We start from the raw sequence: 27,551 nt of genomic DNA, 5'->3' as shown, positions 1-27,551 counted from the left end.
TTTGCGTGTGTGTGGCTGTTTGGCATTCATTCCCGCTCATCTCCTTACAACACGGTATACATTTCAAAAAAAATTACAAAAGCTCTGAACTAACTTCTCCATCATGTCCTTGTTCAGACTTCGGGAATGGTGGAGTACAAAATGTGGAGACTCTGAAGAGTTTGAAAAGGGATCATTATGTATTGGAAATGTGGATAATGAAAGAGGTGATTCCGGGACTTGTTTTTTGGACAAGATTGTTGTTGGAAGTTTATCGGGAATGTTGAGAATATACAAACCTCAGAAGAATAGCTATTATCCTACCGATTTATTGTTAGAAAAACAGTTGGAGGCCCCAATTTTGCAATTGGAAATCGGAAAGTTTATTCCGTAAGTAGATTGGGCTGTGTTTCAATACTTATTCTTCGATGGCTTGCATAGAAATTCGAGAGACAATGCATTGGGTGTGTTGATGCCAAAAAAGTTTGCAGTGTATACAATCGTAAAACAAGCTTCAGATTACTCATCGGAACAACAAGATAGCAATGCAATGGAGGGTTACGCATTACAATTATATTATGAGCACGCTCTTCAACGATTGTCTTACAATTTTTGTTACGGACCCTTTGGAGGCGCTTATGGAAAAGACTACATTTGCATTCAATCTTTTGATGGACAATTATCATTCTTCGAACAAGATCATTTCACTTTTCATAGATTTCTCTCGACAAGTTTAATACCTGGCCCGTTGACATACAGTAGATCAATGGATAGTTTTATCACGTTCAATTCTTCTATGGAAGTAGAAGCATACAAATACCAAATGTTAGCAGCTTCTTCTGGATCTAATCAAAAAGAAAATTCAAATGGAAAGAAAGTAAAAGCGACGTGGTCCGTGAATGTCGGAGAAGAAGTTTATGACATTGTAGTTGGGAGATACAGCCAATATTTATCAGCAGGACAGAGTGAAATCCTTGCTGTGGGAGAAAGGACCCTTTTTAGCATTAAGGAAAATGGTGAGCTTGCATCACAAATGAGGTTTGACTACTTTCCAAGTGCAGTGGAGCTATACAAACCAGGAACTGATCAGAGTATGTATTTCAGCATTTCAACAGCATAGTATTGACTTTTGGTAGATGACAGGTATAATTTACTAATTGGAACCCACAACAAAACAGTCATGATTTATTCTGACCCAAAATTAGCTTGGGCTGCAGGTATGACTTCAACCCCTGTTGCGATCCGAGTAGCTAATATTGGAGGAATTAAAGGAGTAATTGTGACACTAGACGAAGAAGGCAATTTAGCATTAAATTATTTGGGAACAGGTGCCATATCAAATACAGTTCCCACTCTTGAAAACAAGGATGTCGACTACGAACGACTGGAAGAAGAAACAAAACGATTACAACAAATTATTCGAAGAACAAAACGAAACCAAAAAGACGAATCATCGGAATCACTTATCATACGAGCTCAAATTCCAAACACTGTTGACCCCGAATCGTTTAATACTGGAAATGAGAACAAACGAGTAACCATTCAATTGTATATTGGCTACACTGGAAATAATTGTGTGCTTGAAAACATTACGGTCAATTTCCATGTCGAAAAACCATTTTATGTAATTTCGCCTACAACCTACATTACCACTCTTAGTAAGTTTTTAATTGAACTTAAATACTTGACTTTCATGCAGACGGAGGTAACCAAAGCACTCCTTTCGTTTTACCTGTAACTGTTTTTGGAGGAAGTGACTGCACACCAAAGAGCTTGGAGGCTAGTGTGACAGCTATTTATCACGATCCAGTAACTGGCCAGCCGAAAATATCCAACTGCAATTTCCTTCTTCCGTTTGGGCTCTGCGGAGATGTCGTTCCTGCAAAGAAAAGCTCAACGCATAAGATTACTCTTGACACCAACAAATCCCCAATTCCAATAGCAACCTTATTTGAAGATTTAATACAAAAAGATGATACAGAGACGTCCAACTTAATAAGTGAGAACATTTTAACTATGCAATATTCAAACGGAAAAGATGCAACCATCCTTGTTTCAAAGAATGCTGGAAGGTACAGAATTCAATCGTCTTCATTAGACGCAATGTACATTTTAGTCAAAGAGACACTACGAAGGCTCAAACAATGCGCCACTGCTCTTCAAATGGAGGATAAACAACCAATGAAAATTGAATTTACAGAAAATATGCCATACTACCCTTACTTTGATGTCATTGATGCTCATTTCAAGAACAGATTAGGACTTCACATATACTATCAACAATTAGACAAGCTTGCTGCTCAATTCCGAGCTTTACAAAAGAGATTATTAGTTCGATACAAAGACAAGAACCCAACTTCCATTAACAGTTTAGATATACTTTTTGACAAGACTTATCAAGAAATTTTAGCTCTCACTAAAAAGATAGAGAAAACCCAGCAATCTCTGAAAGAAGCATCTCATGACCTTACTTGTTCGACGTTGTTGATGCATGTGCTTGTTACACTCAGCCATTCTTTGGATGACAAAGAGACAGAAGTTTTGGAAAATCATTGGCCCTCATTTGTCAATGACGAATCTCCTGGCTGGGAGGAAACGGCTGATTTTGGCTTGGGTCAATTATTGAACACCGTGCTAACCAAGAATCCAAAGGAAAAAAGCTTTCAGACAGAGCTAGAGATGCTCACAGACACGAGTCGCCTGAAAAAGAGAATTGCCAACGTGGTTGAAAAACTGCAATCGTACAAGTTGGTACCCGCCGAAGCCAAAGACGAGAAAAAAAAGTAGACCATTTCACACAATACAATAAAAAGCGTTTACATTCTTTTATTTTCTTTGTTGTTCTCTTTTTCTGAGCAAATCGAATCCAAGAACGACATACTTTTCATAATCAAAGAATTTGGTGTCAAATTCGTCTTGCGAAATCACTCCTGGTTTGCGCAACTCTTTCAATTCCTTAATGTCAGCATTGAAACCAGAAACACTTTGCTTCTTTAACTCATTAGAGGTAAATGTCACTGGAACAAACAAGGGCTTAAAGCTTGATCTTTGAATACTCTCTCTTGCTTTGACATTTTCATACCACGCAGAGAAAAGCTTCAAAGCATCAGCAGTTTGTTGAGAAGCATTGCCAAAAGGTTCAAAAAGATTCAAGCCATACTTGTGTCTCAAGATAATTTCCAAGCGAGTTACAAAAGGGAAGTAAGCAATATCGACCAAGCTGAAATGATTTCCGAAAAAGTATGGTCCTTCAGAGACAGCCTTTCTTGCAGCTGAAAATCCATTTCTCACCAAAAAGGTCAACTTATCTTGGATAGGAGTGAGAATTTCTGCTTTGACTTTTTCAAGCGAAGGCTCCTCTCCAAAAACTAATTTGAAAAGCAATGAATTGACGTTAGAGTCAAAGTAAGAAATCCAAATTTTAGCAAGAGATTTCTTGTAGGCACTCTCAGCTTGACCATCGTTCGAGTTGATTGGAAGTAATTCTGGAATCAAGACTTCCTGCAAGAAATCATTAATGACCAACGATTCATTAATGATGAGTTCCTGTTCGGAATTGGATCCGTCGTTCAACTTGAAGCGAATGGTTGGAACCTTTCCTTGTGGATTGATGCTCTTAAAGCTATCAGTCAATTGCTCGTTCAAGTACAGGTCGACTTCATGGTACGTGATGGCAGTTGCTTGTTGGTCCGAAGAGAATGCATCTAATTTGTTGGCGAGTTGAGCTTCAATCAACGCAATCAATGAACGATGAGCGTATGGACAAAAGAAATAAGTGTAAAATTGAAGACTAGAAAAGACTTTCTTGACTGGTGCAGAAGACATTTTGTTTTGATTTTGGTGTGAGATCTAATCTGGTTGGCAAGTTTTTAAATGTTTTTGCAAGTTTATCCGATGTGCATCGGGTGCATTAATTTCAAGGATGCATACTTTTTCAAAGATTGGAATTTCTGAGTCTTGCGGAACTGGAAATGAGGAATCATGGAGATGGAACCAACGATATCATCATTTGGGAGTAGTAAAGAGGAAGAACATTTGGAATTTTTTAATCTCTGAAGAATACACGCGCACCAGAGAAACTGAAAAACAGTAATTCAAATTCTCTCTTGTAACTCAGGATTCGGTTCAAAGTAAGGTTCATGGTTTGCAACTCGTCATCGTTTTGCATCATCTTTTCTCGCTCCTTCTCTGAAATCTTCTTATTCTTTCCACCTTCGTTTTTCTTTTGACTGAGTTCAGACATGGTTCGTTTGGTATCTTCGTATTCTTGTTTGAAAGTCATGGCTACGCTTTCGAACCAATGCAAACTATCGAATTTATCGTTTTGACTCAAAACCTTCAAAATGAATGCAATTCCCAAAGCAAAACCGTCATCAGTAAAGGATGCTTCTTTTCCGGAACGAATCATCTTGTCTTTAGAGATAAGCATGGCTTCTACAAAGCTCAATGTTAAAGCAGGAATAATGATGTAAAAGTTTCTCAAATGGTTGTTTTGTTCTTTCATCATTTCATTCTTGAATACAGTTTCCAATGTTTTGAAATAATCACTTTGTTGCGATTGGGAAATTTTGGCCATATTCAAAACCACTTTGTGTAAGTTGTTGGCAGCATTCATGGTCTCTTCAGAGAACACATCCTTACACAAGACGCTAATGTTGTTTGCATCGTCTTCTTTCTTTTCTTCAGTATTATTTGTCACATCTGTTGGAGGAGCCGATTCAGTGCCTTCTGCTGATGTTTCATTTTCAGTTTTCTCTTTTTCTTCTTTGGATTCTTCAACATCTGGGAAACAATTCATTGGAACAAATTGAATGGCGTCATTGATGTAACGAAGACCACCAGCACGTATCATTCTTACATATCCCAATGCATTACCAATTTCGGTGATGAGAACACGGAATTGATCCAGATAGGACAAACCAGTTTGTGGATTAACTCCCAATTTCTTAATGTCCTTGATGAACTTTTTGGCACTCTTGAGAGGGAATTTGTTATCAAGGGACTTGAGAGCTTCGTCTTTATAGAATCTGATATCCTTAAGAAGTCTGCTCTTAATGTGATCGTCAAACAAGAATTGAGAGAAAATGTAGAGTTTCTTTCCAAGGAATCTAAACACAAAGTTGATAGTAGTGTTCATAATACCTGTACCGTGAGTTCGAATCGAGTTTGCAATGTGCTTGATGTGGAGTACATTGAGACTTTTAGCATCTGACTTGGCGCATTGTTCAATAAACATGTTTTGATTGAGGTTGTAAGAGAATTTGGAAACAAAAATATGAATGTTTCGAGTAATTTCCAAAACGTCAAGTCCCTGCTCTAGAGTTTGTCCAGGAAGATACACATTCACTAAATGCAATCCATACTTTTCATATGCCAAGTTTCTCATTTCTTCATAAGTTTTCCAGTCGTGGAGGGCCAAAATGGTAAAATCATAGAACGTCTTATCAAGATATTGCTCTACCATTCTCTTGATTTCTATAATTTTGTCGTAGAATCTGATTGGACCTAGTGTTTTGAAGAATGGAGATAGATCCTTAGTATGGGAAGAAATGACTTTCTTTTTCAAAACATTGGTGTTGTGGATGTGAAGTCTGAGATCTGTTTCAACTTCTTGACATAGAGGATCCACAATTTTTGTTTTAAAGTATGTCATTACCTCGTCAATGTAAGAGTTGACTAGTGCTTTTCCTGCGTCTTCCAAGTGGACTGCTGTTGGTGTTGTTCCATCCTTGGCAGAGAGAAGAACATTGTATAATGGATCTTGAAGTGCAGACATCATGAGGTGGAGTTGTGGAGCACGAGATGGATTTTCGTATACCTTGTCGAAGAAGGCTGGGATTACTAGTCTGTTCCAGTACAAGTATGAACAATCACAGTACTCGTTTAAATATTCGTCAAAGTGTGCAAGTACTTCCAATCTCTTCATTAAAACTTTGACTTCTTCATACTCTGATTCTTTGAATAAACCTGCAGCTCTGGAGAAGGCAACTGCTAATGTGAGATTGAGTAATACTAATCTCTTTCTACTGGCATGTCCTGAATCCAATAAATGCAAAGCCAAAAGAACAGCGCTTAATTGATCGGCATCTGCATTACTTTGCTTCTTCTTTGTTTGAAGTCTGTTTCTCAAGACCACAAGGAAGTTTTGAATCTTGAAAGTTAAGAACTCGGTAATGTAGCTGATGTGCTTTGCCAATTGTGGAGACTTTCTATAAAAACTATTTTGAATGCTTTTGACCATCTCAACCATTCCACACAATTGGAGCACTTGAGACATGGTCAAACTCTTACCAGCCAAAATGTGTAGATAAATTCCATTTTTAACGAGAGTGTTAATTTGTTGAGCAAGCTCGAGTCCTTGTAACAACAATGATCCTTCAATAGCAAGAACATCTCTACCTGACGATGCCAATACGTCAAAGTTCGACTCAAATCGACTTTCCCAAATGTTCATCTTGAGATTGAGTTGATTAACCATAGTGGGGAACAACGTTTTCATCAAGTTTTCCATGTACTTGGATCTGTCTGCTTCAATTTCCTTCTTTGGGTTCTTAATACCTGCAACCCTGACCATGTCTGGCACTTTGGTAAAGAAAAATTCTGCTGAAGACCACACAGTGTTACCGTACAAATGGATGATTGGGCACTTTTTGTGGAACTCCCATACTTGCTTGAAAAGTTTCTTCAGAGTTTGGTTATCCATCCATAAATTGAAATATAAAATGTATAATCCACAAAAACCCACAAATTCCTGTCGCTTCTCGAGTACGGATTCCAAAAAGGTGGCAGTGCTGTTGGATCCAGAAAGAGATGCTGCGCCTGATGATTGTACTTGGAAAGTAGCTGAAGGTTGTACAAACACCGTGTTCATAATTTCCTCAAATTGTAATTTCAAATGATATTCTATTTCTGCTTTAAGTAATTTGTTTCTCTGCACGTTTACATTGACAGTCTCGACTTTTTCTTGAGTTTCTCCGGTTTCATTTTGAACTAATTGAGAATATGTTACTACGTCATCAAATGCTTGATTGATACAAGACTTAAAAATTGAATCATCTAAAACATCTCCTTCTACTTTTTCTAATAAATAATACACCTTTCCCACATTTTGTTTTGTAGTTCCGTATCTCTCAGGTTCAGTCATGACTGTTTCGATAATTGAAATGAACACATGTTTTGAAATTTTTCAAAAACACATACCCTTACTGATCATTCTCTTGTACAGTGTTAAATGATGGGAAAAGGCGCTATTTTGAAGAATGATTTCATCCAATGTTATCAATACTCCAAGCAGTTCGCTAAGACTTTCAAATACTCTTTCAAAATGACACCATTGATTTTGTGCGCCACCAGGTCCTCCAAGATAGGTCGATAAATTCTTGTCGTTCGTATTGGCATCACAAAACAAGCTTGCTAATTGGTGAATTGTCGACTTTACCACGTAATTGGATCGTGCACAAAAGTTCCATAAATCCATCAATAGAGGAATAGCTCGTCCGAATTGTAATTGTTTCTCACCATCTAATTCATCTTGATCCTGTACTGTTACACCAAACAATGAAAGTGTTGGATAGAAGTGTTGTTTTGCAAATGATGATAAAAAAGTCATCTCTTCACAAAGGTGAGCGAATACTAAAAGAACTTTTCTGAGGATTTGATTCTCCGTTGAGATTTGCAATAATTCATCGAAACGAAGATTTTCATTGGGAGAAAATCTAAATCGGATGAGAGGTTGTGAAGTTCCTATAATGAATCAACATGATGAAAAGTGGTCAAAGATATTCACAAATATATTTCTAATTATCACGTTTCTCGCAATAATACCTACCTATACTTCCAACAGCAGGCATACCCGAAGCCGAACCAATCTGAGTCTGATCAAAGGATTCCAATAACTGGGAAACCATCTCATCATGATAGCTTTCTTGCATACTACAGGACAACAATTGAAATTCACTCAAAAAATTCTTCATATTCTCAAAGTGTTGTTCTTGTGGAGTAAGATCGGGTGCCTCTATAAACTCATCGTACAGATACGATGATGCTGCAGCACTGCCGAATGGATTGGCTGATGAGGGTGCATAGGAAACGGGCATTTTTGTTGTCTTTGAGAAAAATCCCAACAAAAAATCTTTGAGTGGCTTGTTGTTGTGAATCTGCAAATGGGGCATTAAAATTTAAAAAATTCAAAAATTGAAAACTTTAAAAAATTGCTCCGAAGATAAAGGAGACAACTTACTGTTTTATTACATGGAACTCTCCAGAGTTATGGTTTAATTTGAGGCCTATCGTAATATAGATTGATAGCAAATTTTGTTGTGTGCTTTTTTCAACGTTGTTGGACACACCAATGATGATGATGCTCACGAATCATCATCGGAATTACAAAAAAAGGCTTGTCTCTTTGATATTGACGAATGGTGTACTATTAGTTGTGAATTTACTCTTTCTGATTTATCCTGTCTGGTATTTTGTGGATTTCATTTCATCCAAAATTACAATTTCTCATTCCATTCTCTCTCATGGGCAAAAAATTAGAGATTTGGAATACAAGCCACCCACACCATTACCATCCAAGTTAGGTCCATATATTAAGATTCCAGACCCTTATAGAAATCATTTTCAAAATGTGAACGTAACGTTACCTTGTGAATCATCCATGATACTTCTTTCATTTAGTGCTAATGCTTCGATTGACGTTTTAGTGTTCAGACATGTTGAAATGTTTGAAGCATACATGAATTTGTCAAGTCCAAGTCATTTACATTATTTAAATGAAACAACACTCTCCCTGTTAAGAGAATATCCATTAGACAGGAGTACAATAATGATATCTGATAACTCATTTGCAAGCAGATTCTTTTCAACCAAAATTTATGACAGTAACACCTCTGTGGTCGACAGTCATGAATTATGCAAAAATGGAACATTTGAAATTTATCTCGTATTTAGAAAATTAATAACTCAACAAGAATATATATCTATTGACTTTTGGTATTGGTTAGAGTATCAAGATAATAGAGGATTTTTTAAATTCAATGTAGCAATTTTATTCGTGCTCTTCATGATGCTCTTTAACACAATTTATTTACTTAATGCTAAATCATTGTTAAGGTTATTACCGGCGTTATCTGGAGGAGACGCTCATAGTACGTTCTCTGAAAGATTGAAAAACTTTTTGTCACTTGATACATGCTTGTGTTATGATTGGTGTTTACCATCTCGACCAAGAAACCGTGGTCGAATACACGCCCTCGCTTCCGGAGGTAGATTCATGAGCGAAGAGGATACTCTCAATGAACACCTTTCACCACCAAGAGCAGAGTCCATTTCCTTCCACGAGTTAGCTTTCACTTCCTTCACAGGTAAGGAAATTTTACATCCTATCAGTGGTGAAATAGCTGCTGGTCGTCTTACTGCGATTGTGGGAAAGAGTGGTAGTAGCAAATCAACCTTTATCAACACTCTCTGTCGAAGAGCGAGTCATGGGCTACAGAGTGGAAAAGTATTTGTTTCCGATAAGGAAATTACTCGAGAGACTTGTCAAATGATTGGTTTTGTCCCTCAGGATGATATTATTGCGAGTGACATTACTGTGAGAGAAGCTCTAGAGTTTAGTTTACGCTATCGAAAAAGAAGACAATTTTCTTCACAGCACATAATTGACACGCTTGGAAAGTTAGGTCTGCTTCATGTACAACATTCTCTTGTTTCTGAAATTAGCGGTGGTGAAAGAAGAAGAACATCGATTGGCATTGAGATAGTCAATGATACTCCCATACTCATATGTAAGTTAATCAATGATGAACATTTATTTGTGTCAACATAACTCTCCACAGTGGATGAACCAACGTCAGGATTAGATTCTGAGACTGCATTGAGTCTTGCCCTTACTCTTCGATCCCTCGCCGAAGACAACCACTTGACCATTATTTGCGTGATCCATCAACCCTCAGCTGAAGTATTTCAACAATTTCATAACATGTTACTCTTTTCCGAAGGACAGTTGTTACTACATGCTTCAGTGAATGATGTCATTGAGACACTGAAAGAGAAAATCCCCGTGAATGAAATTCGATTAAACCCAGCAGACGAAATTTTACGAACCTTAATTGATCCAATTAATGGAACTCCCATCCTCAGGGCTATTCAGAAAAAACAAGAAGAAGAGAAAAGTACTACTAGTGTTGAATTGGTAGGCAGTAGCAACAACAGTTCTGAATCCTCTCAGGACTGTACATCTAATTACATTTCTGGTGACTTCTCAACTGCTCCTTTTTGGGCTCACTTTGTTGCATGTATGGATCGTTCTTTGCGACAGTTTTTTAGAAATTGGAGATTACTAATTGTCGATATTCTTATTTGTGTTGGTATTGGAGCATTGATTGGCTCAATTTTTAACAAGCTAGAATTTAAAGGTTCAGTGAGTGAGGAAGTTTTCAAACAATGTCCATTAATTCTCAGACCGTTTTCAATGCTTCCCATGTCCGATAAGATTGCAGCATTTGTTACTTTTGTGGAATTAGCACTTGCCATGATTGCCATTATGCGAGCATTGAGAGTATTTGGACATGATATGGAAAACTTTAAACGAGAGTCTTTTTCAGGACTTAATTCATGGATGTTCTTTGCATCTAAGGATTTGATAAGCTTAATACCGATCGTACTCATTTCCTTGTCATTCACGGCTGGATTATTTATTTCTCATCCCCAAGCAAGTTTTGGAATTTATTATCTCATTTCAATATTGACCATTTTAGCATCCTTCCCAATAGGATACATGATATCATTCTTTTTCTCTCCTCATACTGCTCAATTAGCAGCAACGATGGTAGTACTGTTGTTGTACTCAATTTCAGGAAATCAACCCACTCTTCCTGAGGTTGAACAATTACCCTTTCCATTTTCTTATTTTCACATTTTCACCTATTTAAGATTTGTTAAGGGATTGTTGTATATGGTTGAAATTGAAACGAGAAGTCAAACAGAACGTATTGATTCTGCCTTGTTTATCAACGGATACGAGATTGAGTCTGTTGGTTATTATTGGTATGCCATGATATTTTGGTGCGTTCTATTTCGAGTTTTTGCTGTGTTTTTAATGTGGCAATTACAGCCTCACTCATTATTGAATCGATCTATCATGTTGTTCAAGGCAGTCGGAGGAAAGATGGTTCAAAAAGTTAAGAGTGCAACTGCTGAAATGAGAGATGACATCATGTCATCATCCACCGCAAGTGATAGAAGAGTATAATACCAGATTACTTGAGCTGTATCTCAATGCCAAATAATTTGCTTTCCTGACAATTTGACAGCCTTTACACCCTCTGTAAGCGAATGAAAGTTTTGTTGAGGCAGTCTTAAAATATGCAAACTTGAGCTAGTTGCTAAAACTTTCAGAAGCTCACTCGTGATTGTTCTCGTTTCTGAGGCAAAGTCCAACAACAAGTCTTTGAGATTTTCTGCTCTTGCAATCAATTCTGCAGAGTATTGTGAAATGAACGATCCAATGATTGATAAATGTTCCAAATTTGATTGAGGTAAATATTCAAATGGAAGTTCTGATAATTTGCTAAATCCATCAATATGTAAGCTCTTACATGTTTTGAGCTTCATGAAAATATGAACGAGAGCATCATTTCCAATTTTACCTGATATTTTCAATCTCACAAGAGCTGGATGCCAAGCCAACAGTCTGTACCCATAGTTTGTAATTTGTTTGTTTGAATTAACATGTAGAGCCTCTAGTGTTGAGTTTTCTTGAACAAAAAATCGCATGCCGTCATCAGTTAAATCGTTGTAACTAGCATTCAAGTTTCTCAGAGATTTCATTCTTGCCAAGTGCATAAATCCAACATCAGTTAAATAGCATTTTCGCATGGAGAGAAAGTGGAGCTGATTAAAATTCTTGGAAATGACTTCAGCAATACTGTCTCCACTGGTATTGCTATTCCCACAGGTCAATGAAATATCTAGTGCTCGTAATGAGCTTGAAATGTTGAAAATTGATGAATCAATAATTGCTGGTTTAAGATGCCGTATGCACAAACTGACAAAGTGAGGTTGCTGAAGCAGTTCCATGATACTCTCAGGAGACACAGTAGATCGCAAGGAGGAGATGTTCAAATATTTAATGTTTCTTCCATAGCGAGCTATTTGTGTAATTTCATTATCTCCTAGTTTGTTGTACGATAATGTTAAATCTGTCAAATTATTATTAAAAGCTAGGGCTGTGAGATTTGTCTCTGCAATTTCTACGTTTTCCAGTAAATTTAATGTTCTTAATTTACTATTACTAATCAATGACTCCAATCCTGTACTGCTGATGTTATGTTGCGGAGCTTGTAATTCAATCAGCCCACTATGCTCACAAAATGTGTGTTCACAGAAGCTGTCGTCTATATGATCAATTCCAACATTTCCAAGTTTAAGGCGTTGTAACTGTGGATTTTGTTCCATAAAAATACGTAAGCCAGTCATAGAGATGGAAAATGCGCCTCTTATATGTAGCGATTTCAGTTTTCTCGTGTGTGAAAGAATATTCAGGGCCTCATCATCGAGCACATGGCTGTAAATATCAAGAGATTCCAACTGTTTCATGCAATGAAAAGGATACAAGGTTGTTTGTGGAAAGTGTAACGTACTCGAGCGAGGTCTTCGATCCGCCAATGTAAGATTTTTCACATACTTCAAAGGAAAGTAGTATTTATACAGCACATCAAAGTCATAAATTTCTAATTCAATACTTGGATAGAGTAAAAACACACTTCTCTGTTGTGGATTGATCTTTTTCACTCCAAATAACTGTAAAATTTGATTCCAATTAAATTCTCGCAAAATAAATGTGTGTTCCAAATAAATGTTCACAAACTCCATGATATGAATGACCAATTCCAAATCAAGCCTAGAATAACATGGTAAATGATGTTCCGATTCCAAATAATTTTTGATCTTTTTCAAGGACGGTTGTTGATTTTCATTGATAATATTCTCAACATCGAATCTATACAGATGATTATGAGGATCGGAAGCTTGGTTGAAGCTTCTTTTCATTTTTGTTTTGATGATGATGAACTTCAAGTAAAGCGAAGGATATTAAAATTAGTAGAGATACAAACATGGAAGTGGCGTCCAGCTCGTTAATTATATCAATTCACTCGACCTTCATTTGAGTTGTAATCATCTTGACCGTTTGCAATATGAATAGAAACGAAAACAAATTCATGATGAACCCGATTTGTTGATTTGAAATAATGGCGCCAAAAAATGTCTCAACAGTTGTGGACTGAAAAATAGTATGTAGCACAGTGCATCATCGGTTCGGATCAGAGTTTATTAACATTTCATCGGATTGATTGAAACATGTACTATCAATAACCTCATATTTCATGCCATATGATGAACAACGTTTTTTTGCCATCTTTTCCGAATTGTTGTTTCATGAACCATTATCAACAGCCGACCAAAAACTGTGGATGATGTCGTTCATCAAGAAGAAGTTGTAAATGCTCTCAAGAATAGCTTGCAAGAGGGAAACTTACCGCATTTATTATTCTATGGACCTCCGGGTAATGGAAAGGTATGTGATTTCAATTTTCTTGTAAAATATTGAATTCAACATCATCAAATCATAAATGCCTCATTCCTTTTCAGACAAGTACAGCAACCGCTATTGCAAAACAATTATTTGGTCCTGAATTATATAAAAGTCGAGTATTAGAATTGAATGCGAGTGATGAGAGAGGAATTAATGTCATCAGAACCAAAGTGAAACAATTCGCTCAGACTGCAGTAAGTGAAAATCCACCATCGAAAGGGAAATATCCTTGTCCACCATTTAAAATCATTATTTTAGATGAGGCTGATTCAATGACGGTAGACGCACAATCTGCATTGCGTAGAACTATGGAAACATATTCAAGTGTCACAAGATTTATCTTAATTTGCAATTATGTGAGCAGAATAATTGATCCAATTACATCGAGATGTGCCAAATTCAGGTTTAAACCGTTGGATAACACGTTGTTGAAAGAAAGACTGCAAATGATCGCTGATAAGGAAGGAATTACACTGCAAGATTCAAAAGTTTTAGATAGAGTTGTTTCTCATAGTGAAGGGGATATGAGAAAAGCGATCACAACCTTACAGAGTGCTTCCAGAATGTTTGGATTTTCTATTGCTGAGAAACATATTGTGGAAATTTCTGGTACAGTTCCAGAAGAGTTGATTGTAAATATTCTCAAGTTATCAAAAGAGCAAGACGTCAATGTAATCAAAAAAGAAGTAGAAAGAGTTATCAAACAAGGTTATGCTGCCTACCAAATAATCAACCAATTGGCAAATTACATTCTAAGCGATCATTGTGAAGTGAAATTAGACGATCTTCAAAAGAGTAAGATTCTTTTGAAAATTGCATCATGTGACAAGTGCCTTATTGATGGAGCAGACGAATTGTTGCAATTGCTATCACTCGTTTCATTCATGGCACAAACTGCAGGAGTAGATTCAGATGGTGATGTGTCCATGTATTAAATTATTAATTCCAACAATTTCAAATGTTGTTGATCTTTCAGCGTGTTACAAAAAAAATGTCTCAACACATCGTCCCACCATCCGAAAACACCTCAACCAACGATTCGGAATGTTGGATTGGATCGTATTTTCGAGATTGTATTGAAAATAATGAACAATATACACCAAACGTGCAATGTGATGAAAAAGTACAAGAGTTCTATAGAACATTAATTTCGGAATGTGGACAACAAATTTCTCTTCAAATTGTGGAGTGTGATAACAATGCAAGAGCCTACTACCAACGAAGATTCAATCACGAAAAACAAGTGGAGGAGCGAAGTATCATTGTATGTAAAAACCATGTACTGGAAGAGAAGGATTTGAATGAAGTGTTAAGACATGAGCTTATTCATGCCATTGATGATTCTCCAAAATGCTCAACAGTTAATTTAAGAAATTTACATGATAGGAGCTGTAGTGAGGTGAGTCATCAAACACATGTTAATATAGTAAATTGATCACAACAATATTTTGGTTGGAATAGATACGAGCTGCATATTGGGCGGAATGTGGATCATTACTGAGACCACGTTCAAATACTGAGCCATCCAAAGTTCATTATCAATGTGTGAAACACACTGCTGTAAGTTTTCATTACCTTCTCTTGAATAGACTTGAGAAATCACCAATTTAACCAAAATATTAGATGCAATCGGTCAAACTCGATCATCCATTCGAACTTGTCCCAGAATCAGTCAAACGAATGATGTGGAAATGTTACAATAGCAAAATTCGACTCAATAGTGGGGATTAAGCATCTCTTCTACATCACTCCAACTCCTTAATTTGCTTTTGCTGCTTCAAAATTTGCCTTTGATCCCCATATGGCTCATAGTGTTTTGGTTGATTGATAAATGGTCCAGAGAAATTGAATCGAATGGTGCAATCAGAGTTTTTCTTGGTTGAATAAAGACATGCAGCTGGAAATAGCTCATAAAAGTCGTCTTGTATCGCTATGGATTTGATTTCTTGAATTCTTCTATTGGATTCTTTTTTGATGAGAATAATTTTTTCTCCATTCTTGTAGAACGTGAGCTTCTTCTTTGTTTGATTGATGCCACATCCAATCACGTCACCAGCTCCGAATTTTGTTCCAATAAACATTCCTTTTCCGTAATGGTGCAGTACTGTGAAATTGTGTTCGCTCATGTACATCATTCTAACTAGATACTTACATCCGTCTGACTGCCAACTGTAACCAAATTGATTTCGATTACCAGGCGTTAATCCAATGATTGGTCCATCACAACTTGATCGATCCACATCCCATCCAATACTAATGCTTGACCCAAACGATTCATCAAACTGTTCAATCAATACTTCAAAATACCATTTGGCCCATCCTTTGTAATTTAAGGAATGGGTGGCATGCACAGTGGAGTATCTTTTTTGCCCTTTCAAGTGAACCGTTACAAAATCATCGTCAATGCTTAAGAATGGCGAACATCTTTCAGTGTTAAGAGAGACATAAGGTTTCTTGTTTTTTCTCTTTTCAATTTCTGATTCCAATACGTCAGGAAACACACACCCCTTTTTAGTGAGCTCCATTAAATCCTCTACAGTCTTGTCTCTGAATTCATCTGCTAACATTCCTTTTCTATATTCAATTTCTTTTTCAACCATTGCTCTTGAAAAATGAAATCCATAACTATTTTTGAGATCCTTAAGTTTTTGAACTGGTAACTGAGCGAGAATTTCCGCCATCGTTTCAGTCATCATTCTTGCCCCAAGAGCTTCATGATACAAGTGTATTTCAAAGTTTTCCGTCATGGCTTTGATGCAAGAGTTCTTTAACTCCGTTGCTTGAAGAAGATCAGCCAAAATTAGCAGGGAAACAAGAGTTTCTTTAGGGAATATTTCATTCAGTAATTTCTCATATTTAACCAGATCACCAGAAATTTGGTTTCTTCGCGTGGTTTGTTGTTTTGAGAAGAGTTCTTTCGTTTTTCGAATTTCTTCATCAAAAAAGAGATCAACTTCCTTCTTTCTCGCCTCAAAAAGTTTGTCCACCTTGTCCAGTTCATTGTATTTGTGAACTTCATAAAGCAATCGCAATTTTTCCATATCAAATTCTTTACATTTTTCCATAGTCTGCTCCAGTTCAGCTTTGTACCTTCTGATATTTTCTTCGAATCGTTTCAAATGTTTTATCTTTATCTCATTTAACTTGTTGACTGCATCATTAATATTATTTTCATTTTCTGCGTTCACTTCCTCCTGTTTATCCAATATTAAATTATACTTTTGTTTTAGATTTGGGTTTTCAGAAAATAGAAGGAATTTTTTAAACGTTTCAGGGTGAAAGCAATCGTATAACTTTAAATCCTTGTATTGCTTATCATTTTCACTGAACGCGATTTGTTTGAACTTTTCGTCGTTCTCATCTACAGCGATTTTGGTGACAGGATCTTCCAGAATTTTCTTAACAGCATTGCTAGTAGCCACATAATAAACCTCACTTACCTTTATGACTGGTGACGCTTCTATTAGGTATTTTTCTCTACTTCTGAGTGTGGCAGGACCAAAGTTTTTGCCACTCACTGTAATATCGACACGAATACTTGCATTCTTGTGAGAAGGATCAATATATACACTGGATTGGGCTCGGTTAATAGATTTCGGTATGTTTGATTTCTTTTCTCGTTGCTTTTTCAATTTCAATAGCTTCTCCTCCTCCGTTTTTTCCTTCTCCAACTCTTCTTTCTTTTGTTTGGTTAGCTCTTATATTAATAATGGCAATACTTACAATCTTTTCAATTTCTTCGTTGACTTGAGCGTACAAAATTTGGTATCTTAATCCCATTTCTTTTAAACTATTCAATCGCTCTTTTAAGCGTGACCCGTCGACATCAGGTTTGTTGAACACCTGTGCATTCTTCTTTCTCTCCTCTCTATACTCTTGTACAAGTTCCGAAGGTGTGCTCCGTTTCTCTTCGTCGTCATTGATCTTTCCTCGATGCTCAATAAATAATAAGAATTTGTCTTCTTCAATACAAAATTCGTGTTTCAATGGATGTTCCAAACATGATTGTTTAAACTCCTCTAAGAATTTATGTGATAGGACAATGTTGAGATCCAATCGGTGGTACTGATCATCACATTTCAGTGTATAGGCATGATGCTGTTTCTTCATGGCGAGAGTTTTTTTTTTGTTGTGTTCGATTGGTGGTGATGTTCTTGGCGCCTTTCCAAAGTACAATTTTTATTGTACTTACTTGAGATCAGTGCTGGTATAGAGAATGAGAACTTCCTCGAGCTTATATTCATTCACCTTTATAATCGAAGGCAAAACCTTGGACTTGATACAGATGGTGGATGAATAAGAGTGATTGCATCAAGAAGGTGAGACGCAGTAATAGTGGGTCGATGAATATGTTCGGTACCGGTAGAAGAAGAGCTGCTGACTTCCTGTAGTTGAGGAAATTGGGAATACATTCGTCGTTCTCTTGGGGTCAAAAGGCCGGCAGCTGTGAATAAACTGTCCTCAAATGGAGTGACAATTCTGTTTTCACGGTCGATCAAACAGATAAGCGCTATTTGGCAAAGTTTTCCAACTGTCTCATAGGCCTCTAAAGCCAAAAGTTCAAGAGCATTGTCATTAATTTTCAAGTCTGGAGGAATTTCAAGCCACTGTCTGAATTTTTTGATCCCTTTCGATACAAAGTTAGATTCTCGACATTTTGTATAATCAAGGTAATCATTCAGAGACAAATTCTTGGAGAGAAAATCTGCAGCTCTTCGTTTCTCTTGCATATAATTGTTGATAACTGAATCTGAATTTGTTTCCAATAAATCACTTTCATTTGAAGTTGGGGTTTCACTTTCATCATCTGAAAATTGTCCAATATCCAAAATAGGATCCAATTTTAACCTTTTGTCTTTGATATGAGAAAATGCATTCTTTCTTTTTTTTCCCTCTATCTCCTCTTCAGGCTCACTTTCTTTCTTTCTCAGCTCTCGAACTCTTATCATATTTTCAAATCTGGCAAATTTAAGAGCATCTTTCTTAATAAAAAATAATACTTCTTCGACAGTAATGTTTACATCCACAGATTCCACTTGGTCCACAGTTTTCACTGATTTTGAATTGGCGAATTTATATAATTGACATATTATATCCATAATATGATTTTTAGTGTATTGTTCAATGATCCTGATGGTGCTAGGATCAGCCCTGTTCGAAAAACAAAAGCATGTAATCATATTTGAAATTTCTTCCATGTATGCTATTTCAAAATTTTGTTGTGGAATAGAATTCTTAGATGAGAATTGTGACATCGGAAAGCCCAGAGATGACGAAATCATCGGATAAGTAGGACCTGGAGTGCCTTGTATCATTGAAGAGGTCAAGGTTGGACCATTTGTTGAAGGAGTAGAACCTTTTGATGATTTCTTTGTTGTAGTTGATTTTTTCGGCTTGGAGACTGATGCTACAGGAGAACCGACGGGGATGGTGTTGCTACTAGCAACTGGTTGATTTTTGGCAACAGAAGTGGCAGAAGTTGTTGATGGTTGTGTAGCACTGATCGGAGCAGCATTTGAAACTTTTTTAGAAGAGCCCGATGAAGTCTTCTTCTTGCTCTTTTTGCTCTCTGCTGTCGGTGGGGTTGTGGATGAATTTTTGCCCATTTTTTACTTGATGATTTTATGAAAATGATTTTAAAAAGTAGTAGTGGTAATCATAAAATAAGGTATTAGAGAAGGTTTGTCAATATTCCAACACCATCATGTCGCTTGATGGATCAGGTCATTTGCCTCCAAAAATTACAAATTAAAAATGAGCCAACATCTCTCAAACAGCTCTGGCGACAGCATTGAGCTTCTTTCCATGCAAGGTCCAAACGCTTTGAACAATATTTTAATCAAAAATACAAAGTTGGTTACCAAGGTGTTTGATAAAGAGGTGAAGACATATGTTGTGTGTATTGAAGGAAGCTCATTTCATACGACCAATATTGAGATTCCGAAATCAAATACTTCATCTTTGCAAATTATGCACAGGTATTTGGTGATACAATGCTTGATCGGAACGATATTTCAAGTTGAATTACATATTAGAGACAAAAAGCAAATTAAAAAGAGAATAATTATTTCAAGTAGTTTCAAGTCAATAACCAAAACTCAACTCCATTCCCAAATTCCTCTGCCAGAAAATATTATCTCGGGAGAATGGATGAATTTATGTCTTGATTTGTTGGAACTAGTTGAGATTTCGTTTAATGATAAAGAAGAATATTATTGTTTGGATAGGTTATGCATCGGACCAACATGTACAATAAGAAAAGTATTCACTTTAAAACATAACCCGGACACTGAGGTTTTAATACCAAAAAAGCTGGCATTTTCTCATACAGGAGACAATAATGTTTGCATTATTGATTCGTCGTCCTACCTTTCCGAGGAGGAAATTTCAATATTGAAGAAAAAACAAACCACTATTCCAGAAAAACCTCCTTCAGCTAAGGATAAAAAACCACAGATAGCATTTGGGAGAAGAATTGTTAGACCCACCACAGGATTACCAGAGCATTCAATTTTGCAAGAAAATTCAGTACTTCTTGAGGCAAAACCTCACACTGCAGGACCAAGAATTGGTCCAAATATTCACAAACCATCAACTTCCGCAACAAACAAAACAGGACCTATCATTAGGCAAAGAAAATCTCAACCACCCCAACCGGAAAAACAGAAGAGCAACAACATTTTGATCATCTCAACGACCAAAAAAAACAACGATACCTCAATTTCGAGATATAGTGAAGACGACGAACAAGAGACTGAGGATGTCGATGAGTCACATAATTCCATAGAGGAATTACGGATATTGAAGAAACCTCCAAGAGAAGAATATAACCCAAATCACTACCAAATTGATACTACTAACGACGAATTGCTGGTGTTTAACGAGCAAGATATGGAACCCCTGAATCAGGAACCCTTAATAGGGCTTACCAGTTCAAGGAAGAAATTTATGTTAATGGGAAGCAGTATTTCGGACATGGACAAAAGCCTGACGTCTGTGAGGAGCTCCAAGTCGTCGTTGAGCACTGATTCCTTACCAGTTCCTCAAAAACAAGCTCCAACGGAAATCCCTCAAGAGGAGGACCTTGATTTTGGAGAGCCCCAATTTAGTGATAATGAAGAAGACAGCAATGAAGAAAGCCATCATGGTAATGACGTTCTGGGATTTGGAACAATTCATACTTTTAGCAGCTACAAATTTAAGGAGGAAAGAAAATACAATCCAGCGTTGTTTGAAGATGATGACCTTGTGCTATTAGAAGGTAATCAAAGCATGAATTGTAAAACCGCTCATGATTCTTTGATTGAGAAGCATACGGTACTTGAAAGTTCTGACACGATACTTAGCTCACCAACTCCAAATCGATTGTGTCCAGCGAATGTGGGAATGGACGAGTATATTGAAGAATTGAACTCTAGGAGGATGTTCAGCAATTTTGAAGAAGACAGTGAAGAAAACAGTAATTTAGTTGAAAGCTTTGAGAATTAATTCAAGGGAGGCTGCCAGTAATAGAACCAGGACTCGAGACAGATTCTTACTGAATGGTCTCCAATAAGATCGCATTACCTTGCACATAGAGCCCTAGCTAAGGAGCCTTTTCTTTGGTTCTTGGCCTGGGACAATAATGAAGAGTAAAAGCTGCCTCCAGACTGTTGCAGAAGTTTTTCCTTCCAACATGACGTTTTGAGAAACAACTGAAACTATTTGGTCAGAAATTCATTGAGATTGTAACCTCTTTTTTATAACTAATGTTAACTGTTTTTAAAGTTCCATGACAATGTCAAGAGAGTCTTCTCGTTTCAGTTTTTCAATCGTCAGCCAACAAAAAAATGCAATGTCTCAGTCAGCTCACACAATTTTGCACTCTCGCTTCTCAAAACAAGAAGATAAATAGTACTCAACAAGAGCAAATCTATTTGATTTGGACTGATCTCGCTCGTATTCTTGAGAATTGTACCATTGATAAATTGGATAAGAATGTTGAAGTTACACTGATGAAATCGGTTTCGTTTTTGACGAATATCGGCAATTCTGTACTCACAAGAAGACTTATTTGTAGATGTTTCAACAAATTCTACAATATCAATCCGAGTACGTTGATTCCTTCAGGATCAAGCAAAATAGTACAATTGTTGGAACAACACTCAAACACAACTCGGAACCCTCAGAAAATTAACGAAATAGCTTGTTTATTGGATATTCTTGGGGAGGCCTATTCTATACAATCCCATCTAGTACCGAATCTATTCAATCTCATCAACAATAATTTATTTTGGAAATTATGGAAATTAAACGTAAGTGTGATGATGATGGTTGTTTGACAATAACAATATTTTTCAAAATTTAATGCTGTGATGATGATTTTATCCACAGGATGATCCGATTAAAGAGGCCATACTTATGTTATGCGCTAAATTTGTTGCTAATTCAAAGAAGAGAGTGAAGAATGAATGGACCGAGTACTTGAAATTGATATTGAAAGGTACTCAAGAGACAAACAAACACGTCAAAATTGCCTGTGGAGAATTAATGTTGTCTATCGCAGTCAACTATGCAAGACCATCGGATGTGAACCTGAAAGTGTTCGATACATCCCTGAACATGTGTTTGAAAAGTATGGAAGACCCTGAAGAAGAAGTTCGAAAGGTTTTCAGTCACGCTACTGCCCAGTTACTACTTTCTTGTATGAGTGACACTGGCCTACACGATTCTGTTGCCAATGAAGACGGTGTTACTCCAAGATCTCAAAAACCTTCAAAAGAATATACTTGCAGTTATGCTATCATGATTGCGACAGCTCCCTTTACTAGAATAGGTCAAACAAAGGAATTAAGATCAGCGATAGCGTCCTGTATTATTTATTTCTTCTCGAAATGTCCTGAGGATGTAATCATATCAAATATGGATACAATTGTGAAAAATTTGACCGGTTTAATTTCAATCAGCTCCAACAATATCACCAATTATGATAAGAAATTCGCTCAAACGTATGTCACTAAAATGCTAAGCATTGGGCTGATTGATAGACTAACGGAAGCAGGAAGAATAGCTTTATTGAACAATTTAGTTCAATTAGTGATCAATAATACTGTAGTGCCAAATGATAGCTGTTTTACTACTGTATTATATTGTATCGGTAAGCTATGCAAAGTATTGGGAGAGAGTGTAGCGAAATACAGAGACTCTATCCTTGATGCAATTTTGCAAAGTTTAAAATATCCAATTGAAAGCGTGAGATATATTGGAGCTTTGACAATTAAGCAACTAATGGAAGCTCTTCCATCTCATTCCACTGGATTAATAAGCGCATTAATGAATATGGTACAAATTGATCATGCAGAGTTGGCAACAGCATCTAAAAGAGATGAAAACATCAAAAGCTATGCAAACTCACTTCACGGCCACTCTTGTGCACTTGCTGCATTGATAATGGTTTCGGCCAAACACAGTCTTACCATTTCACATGCGCTTTGTTCTGCAGTTTTAGATACCGCGTCACTTCTGGGAAAGGCTGCTCATAAGTCAGCTGACGATCTATACGTTTCCACAAAACGACAGGAGTCATGTTGGATTCTTGTTTGTGCCATTCTTTCCTTAAACGATTATTGGGTAAAAAATAACTTAGAAAAAATTTTGGAGCTATGGGACGATACAATGAGCGGAAAATATGAGGAACCTATCACCTATACAACCAAGGAAGAGGAAATCACTTACAGGCTAAGATCAAGAGCATGTTGTTTACTCTCCTTACAAATTTTTATTATGAACTGTATTCCTCTCTTAGCACCTGAAAAGCTTAATTTAATTTTTGGATATGTATCAGCAACAGTCGATTTACTATCCTCGTTACCACCAACATTCAAACCAACCACATCATCAGGGCTTTATTCAATTAACTTGATCAAAATGAATCTTTTCAATTTGGTTGGAAAGCTTCCAGAAAGTGTGTTAGCCTATGTACCTTCAACAGATAGCAAATTACAGCTTCCGCAGCACAGACATGTGATTAATTTTGTTACTAAGATGGCTTTTGCTGAAGCAGATGCATCTATTTCTGATTCAATCCCTATCAGAACCTCACTCATTGATTCTATGGTTGATCTGAAGGTAAAACTAGACCCTATTGAAGAAAAGTATGCTTCTATTTCTGTGGATAGTTTTGATGCTTCATGCATTCTATTTGATAATATTTCTAATTTATTCTACTCTGAAAGTATTTACCTTAAATTGCCATCTCTTACGGTCAGATTGGTAGATTCATCTATCAGAGTGTTAGGCAAACTTTTCACATATCACAAACCAAACTCAAAAGCCCAAATAATTGAACATTTAGTTCAACAAGTTAAAACAGCACTAGCAAACAACTTGATGACACCCCCAACAACTTCACACAGAACAAGACTTGAAGAAGACTCGAGTACAATGGATACTACACTATGCATTTTTTCAAACGTCGTTGCCACAATATATTGCATTTTAAGAAACTTGGAAACAAAGTCAGAAGAAAACAAGAAACATAAGTTTTATCCTCAAATTCATTCTGTTCTGAACGCTGCTATTGGATTTTCAGATCCATTTGTACGTGCTGCAGCTGCAGAGTGCATGTATTCATTTGGAAAAATTATTGGCGATATTCTGTTAGAAGATGTTGTCAAACGATGTACTCAAAAGATTACGACATCAAATGCATCTCTAAAATCTGGCTTAGCACTTGCTCTTGGTTCTGTTAACAGATCGGTAGGCACATTGAAAAGTAGAGAACTGCTTCCTTCAACAGTCAGTTTCTTGATTGCGCTATCCAAAATTACAGAGGAGGACGTACAAAGAAGCGCTTTTCTTTCACTTTACCATACAATTGATACTAATGGTGTGGCGTTTGCTCCTCACGCAGAAACCATTATTCAATGCATATTTTCTCTTATTTTCGACGCACCTCATTCTGCAGTCTCTATTTTGACAGCTGTATGCAAGATTATGAGAGGTCTTATTGGTTTGGGCCCAGAGTTGCTGCAGCTAAAGACTCAACCGTTTGACAAAATCTTTAACTATTTCATCAGTGATTTGATGACTAGTATTCAAGCAAACTCTGAACTTTTCAGTTCTGATGCTTTGGTAATTGAGTTTATTCACCTATTACAGAGAGTTATTGTATTTACTCCATATTTGGTTGAGAATTTGGAAACAATTGTTGATTTTTTGAAGAAGTTAACTCATCTCAAGAAAGAAAGACTGTACATTGAAAATATTCAAAATGAGATTGGCCAATGCATCAAAATTATTTGCGATCAAAAACCAGAACTAATTTCCAAGTATTTCACACCATCTGAGCTCTTTGAAGTTGTTGACGATATTGACTTTTCAATCTCTCAAGCATTAACATATCAATCGTTATCTCAAAGCTCCAGCGAAACCTACATTGCAGGTAACAACCAAGAAAATCACTTCAAAAACATTATTTCATCATTGATATCCAGCAAATTAATTTCACCAAAGCCATGGATTGATTTGATTTATACTATTATATATTCAGAGCTTAGAACCCTTGAAAAAGAAACAAGCCAAAGCGTGATGTTAGGAGATACTGACGAAAAAGATGACACACCTGTTGAAAAGAAACTATCTGAAGCTCAACCATTGGTGTATAGTTGGCAAACAAAGGTATTTGCAATGAAGTGTCTCCAACAAGTCATTGAAACCTACAGTGACGAATTATGGCATGTGGATTTGTCGGTTGCAAGAAAACACCCCGACAAGGATTGTCTTGTTAATCACCTTTCCAAAATTATTGACATTTGTTGCACTGCCACAAATAAGGGAACCATTTCTGTTCAACATGCAGGGCTTGTGTTAATGATTAATATTAATAATATTTTTGGAAAATATCAAGATCCTGATGTTCCAACAGAACCCCTTCTTCAACAACATGCGCTTAGGTTTAGCACTGCCATTAGTGACACCATCACACAAATTAATTCCCCACTTCTTGTATATGCGTCTTGCCAACTTGCTTCTATATTTATTCCATCTCGTATGCTTAGAAACCAATCTAAATTACTTTCTAGAATGTGCTCATATTTGATCAATTACATAACAGACCCAAAAACTTTTATCAGTTCTAGTCAAGGAGAAGTTACCACGTGTATGGTTAGAATCTCTGTATTGACATCTCTTGCTGAAATTTATGTTTCTGCACAAGAGTCTCAAAATAAGGATCTTTTGGAAATTTTACAACCAAACATGAAGGACATTTTTATTAATTGGTACAATTTACTTCAAGACTTTTCAAATTTAACAGTCGTTGTTAATGATGAAGAAGATGATCACATACTGATACGAACCAGCAACGAATTTTATGCTCCTATTTATGAACAAGCTGTGGAAAATTTGAATAACTTTTATTTTGTAGAACCTGGAACTGAAAGAAACGTTCTATACTATTTCAAACAGTCATATGCCGGAGTTTTGAATGCTATTGCAGTTGCAAGAGGAAAGGAAGATCTTGAATCAACTGTTGATGATATTGATTACAACGACTCATTGCTCATTGGGCTTGCTATTTCTCATCTCTATGGTGCTGACAAGAAAAATATTGACAAGTCCATCAAATGCATCAAATCAATAGGAGAAATCATTGCTACCAAACAATTCCAAAAACATCATCATGCACCTGGAGCTATTTTCGAAGTTTTCTTGCTATTAATTGAAATTCAAGGTATTAGACATTTACCTCTTCACAATGCTTGCTTAGACCTTTTAGAAAAGATTCTCGCTAATGTCAACGTGTCACTATTTGTATCCAGTGACCAAGTAAGCACGCAAGCAATAGTTACAACAAGTACAGAAGTTTGTTTGAAACCTCTTAGACTTCATTTCCCATACCTATTCAAACAAGATGGAGAATTTGAAATGGGCTCATTTGAATTAGAAAAAGATCAGAAAGACCTAATTGCAAAGAGCATGTCATGCCTCAAGACAATAGTGAAAACATTTGGCCTCTCAATAACAGGTGCTGTGGTACCAACATTACTTTACACAGCATGCAGAGTGGTGCAATTCACAAAATCCAATTTGGGGTTGGACACAACAACAGCCATTGTTGAAGTTAGCGAGAATCTTCATTCAGAAACAGATAGCTCTGCCCAAAGTATGACTCCTGAAGAAAAATTCAGTATTTGGAGTGTTGCTATTCGTGCATCCATTGATAACATTATTAGTCGATTATTATTTTCTGGAAAAACTATTTACACTCCAGAAATTGAGCTATTATTCATTTTCCTCTCATCCTCTCTATGTTCTAACATTGAACTTCATGACAAGGTGGTTAGAAATATTATCAAAGCTCTCCAAAACGAAATTAACAACATGCATGACTCCACTAATGACCCTAAAAAGATTTCACAAGCAGTTGACAACACTTTCAACATTTTGTATGGTCTACAAAATGGAATTCTCTATCTTGCAAGAAGTGGACTTGCCAAACTTGCTGTATTTTACTCAATGAGTGCTGCTGTGGACATTGTATTGAATTTATCTTCTGAATCCAAGTACTTGGTTGAGTCAGTAGTGGATTCTTCTCATACACTTGATAAGATTGCTCCTCCAGCAATCAACATTTTACTTGCTGGCTTTTCCTTGCTTTCTGAATTGAACTCTCCACCAGCCTCGGTTCAAAGTTATCTCTGCACCATAGTGCCAATGCTTGTGAATATGACCAAATTCGCGAGAGACCACAAGATCAGCAAAACATTTTCATTGGGAGTTCAATGTTTCGATCGATTGACCAAAGTAGCTCCAGACCAATTCAAATCTCTCATCACGGCTCAGTTGTTGCCACCATCGGTCATTACCGACATTCAAGAATTTGCCAAACAACAACAACAGTCCGTGGTTAATTCATCCAGTACTGGTGGTGCTAGCACCAAAAAACCAATTGCCGCTTCAAAACCAAAGAAAAAGTTGACCATGAACTTTTAAA

The 27,551-nt window shown here is 36.6% G+C and overlaps 11 protein-coding genes across 11 annotated transcripts; 6 read left to right on the top strand and 5 right to left on the bottom strand.

Moving 5' to 3' along the window:
- Positions 1 to 103: 103 nt before the first annotated feature.
- Positions 104 to 2,766, top strand: C9374_009918 (uncharacterized protein; the record flags this gene model as incomplete). The annotated part of the gene is made up of 4 exons (XM_044700158.1): positions 104 to 369; positions 421 to 1,070; positions 1,116 to 1,637; positions 1,679 to 2,766. 4 exons carry the CDS (start codon positions 104 to 106, stop codon positions 2,764 to 2,766), a joined length of 2,526 nt encoding a protein of 841 aa, XP_044544469.1.
- A 39-nt stretch (positions 2,767 to 2,805) lies between these two features.
- On the bottom strand, positions 2,806 to 3,804 carry C9374_009917 (uncharacterized protein; the record flags this gene model as incomplete). Its single annotated transcript, XM_044700157.1, has 1 exon — positions 2,806 to 3,804. One exon carries the CDS (start codon positions 3,802 to 3,804, stop codon positions 2,806 to 2,808), a length of 999 nt encoding a protein of 332 aa, XP_044544468.1.
- Positions 3,805 to 4,024: 220 nt separating this feature from the next.
- C9374_009916 (uncharacterized protein) lies at positions 4,025 to 8,075 on the bottom strand (the record flags this gene model as incomplete). The annotated part of the gene is made up of 3 exons (XM_044700156.1): positions 4,025 to 7,125; positions 7,180 to 7,722; positions 7,808 to 8,075. 3 exons carry the CDS (start codon positions 8,073 to 8,075, stop codon positions 4,025 to 4,027), a joined length of 3,912 nt encoding a protein of 1,303 aa, XP_044544467.1.
- A 263-nt stretch (positions 8,076 to 8,338) lies between these two features.
- Positions 8,339 to 11,233, top strand: C9374_009915 (uncharacterized protein; the record flags this gene model as incomplete). The annotated part of the gene is made up of 2 exons (XM_044700155.1): positions 8,339 to 9,767; positions 9,819 to 11,233. The coding sequence occupies 2 exons, from the start codon at positions 8,339 to 8,341 to the stop codon at positions 11,231 to 11,233; spliced, it is 2,844 nt and encodes a 947-aa protein (XP_044544466.1).
- A 23-nt stretch (positions 11,234 to 11,256) lies between these two features.
- On the bottom strand, positions 11,257 to 13,032 carry C9374_009914 (uncharacterized protein; the record flags this gene model as incomplete). Its single annotated transcript, XM_044700154.1, has 1 exon — positions 11,257 to 13,032. One exon carries the CDS (start codon positions 13,030 to 13,032, stop codon positions 11,257 to 11,259), a length of 1,776 nt encoding a protein of 591 aa, XP_044544465.1.
- Positions 13,033 to 13,245: 213 nt separating this feature from the next.
- C9374_009913 (uncharacterized protein) lies at positions 13,246 to 14,511 on the top strand (the record flags this gene model as incomplete). Its single annotated transcript, XM_044700153.1, has 3 exons — positions 13,246 to 13,274; positions 13,438 to 13,558; positions 13,633 to 14,511. 3 exons carry the CDS (start codon positions 13,246 to 13,248, stop codon positions 14,509 to 14,511), a joined length of 1,029 nt encoding a protein of 342 aa, XP_044544464.1.
- A 56-nt stretch (positions 14,512 to 14,567) lies between these two features.
- C9374_009912 (uncharacterized protein) lies at positions 14,568 to 15,307 on the top strand (the record flags this gene model as incomplete). The annotated part of the gene is made up of 3 exons (XM_044700152.1): positions 14,568 to 14,975; positions 15,038 to 15,136; positions 15,200 to 15,307. 3 exons carry the CDS (start codon positions 14,568 to 14,570, stop codon positions 15,305 to 15,307), a joined length of 615 nt encoding a protein of 204 aa, XP_044544463.1.
- A 14-nt stretch (positions 15,308 to 15,321) lies between these two features.
- Positions 15,322 to 17,686, bottom strand: C9374_009911 (uncharacterized protein; the record flags this gene model as incomplete). Its single annotated transcript, XM_044700151.1, has 4 exons — positions 15,322 to 15,680; positions 15,729 to 16,974; positions 17,017 to 17,256; positions 17,300 to 17,686. The coding sequence occupies 4 exons, from the start codon at positions 17,684 to 17,686 to the stop codon at positions 15,322 to 15,324; spliced, it is 2,232 nt and encodes a 743-aa protein (XP_044544462.1).
- A 140-nt stretch (positions 17,687 to 17,826) lies between these two features.
- On the bottom strand, positions 17,827 to 19,182 carry C9374_009910 (uncharacterized protein; the record flags this gene model as incomplete). The annotated part of the gene is made up of 1 exon (XM_044700150.1): positions 17,827 to 19,182. One exon carries the CDS (start codon positions 19,180 to 19,182, stop codon positions 17,827 to 17,829), a length of 1,356 nt encoding a protein of 451 aa, XP_044544461.1.
- A 148-nt stretch (positions 19,183 to 19,330) lies between these two features.
- C9374_009909 (uncharacterized protein) lies at positions 19,331 to 21,064 on the top strand (the record flags this gene model as incomplete). The annotated part of the gene is made up of 1 exon (XM_044700148.1): positions 19,331 to 21,064. One exon carries the CDS (start codon positions 19,331 to 19,333, stop codon positions 21,062 to 21,064), a length of 1,734 nt encoding a protein of 577 aa, XP_044544460.1.
- Positions 21,065 to 21,405: 341 nt separating this feature from the next.
- On the top strand, positions 21,406 to 27,550 carry C9374_009908 (uncharacterized protein; the record flags this gene model as incomplete). Its single annotated transcript, XM_044700147.1, has 2 exons — positions 21,406 to 21,870; positions 21,950 to 27,550. 2 exons carry the CDS (start codon positions 21,406 to 21,408, stop codon positions 27,548 to 27,550), a joined length of 6,066 nt encoding a protein of 2,021 aa, XP_044544459.1.
- Between the last annotated feature and the right edge of the window lies 1 nt (position 27,551).

This window comes from Naegleria lovaniensis (genome assembly GCF_003324165.1).
Source record: "Naegleria lovaniensis strain ATCC 30569 chromosome Unknown tig039, whole genome shotgun sequence".
In the NCBI taxonomy this organism is placed as follows: Eukaryota; Heterolobosea; class Eutetramitea; order Acrasida; family Naegleriidae; genus Naegleria; species Naegleria lovaniensis.
The sequence above is the reverse complement of the archived record's forward strand: the minus strand, read 5'-3'. Positions and strand labels throughout refer to the sequence as shown.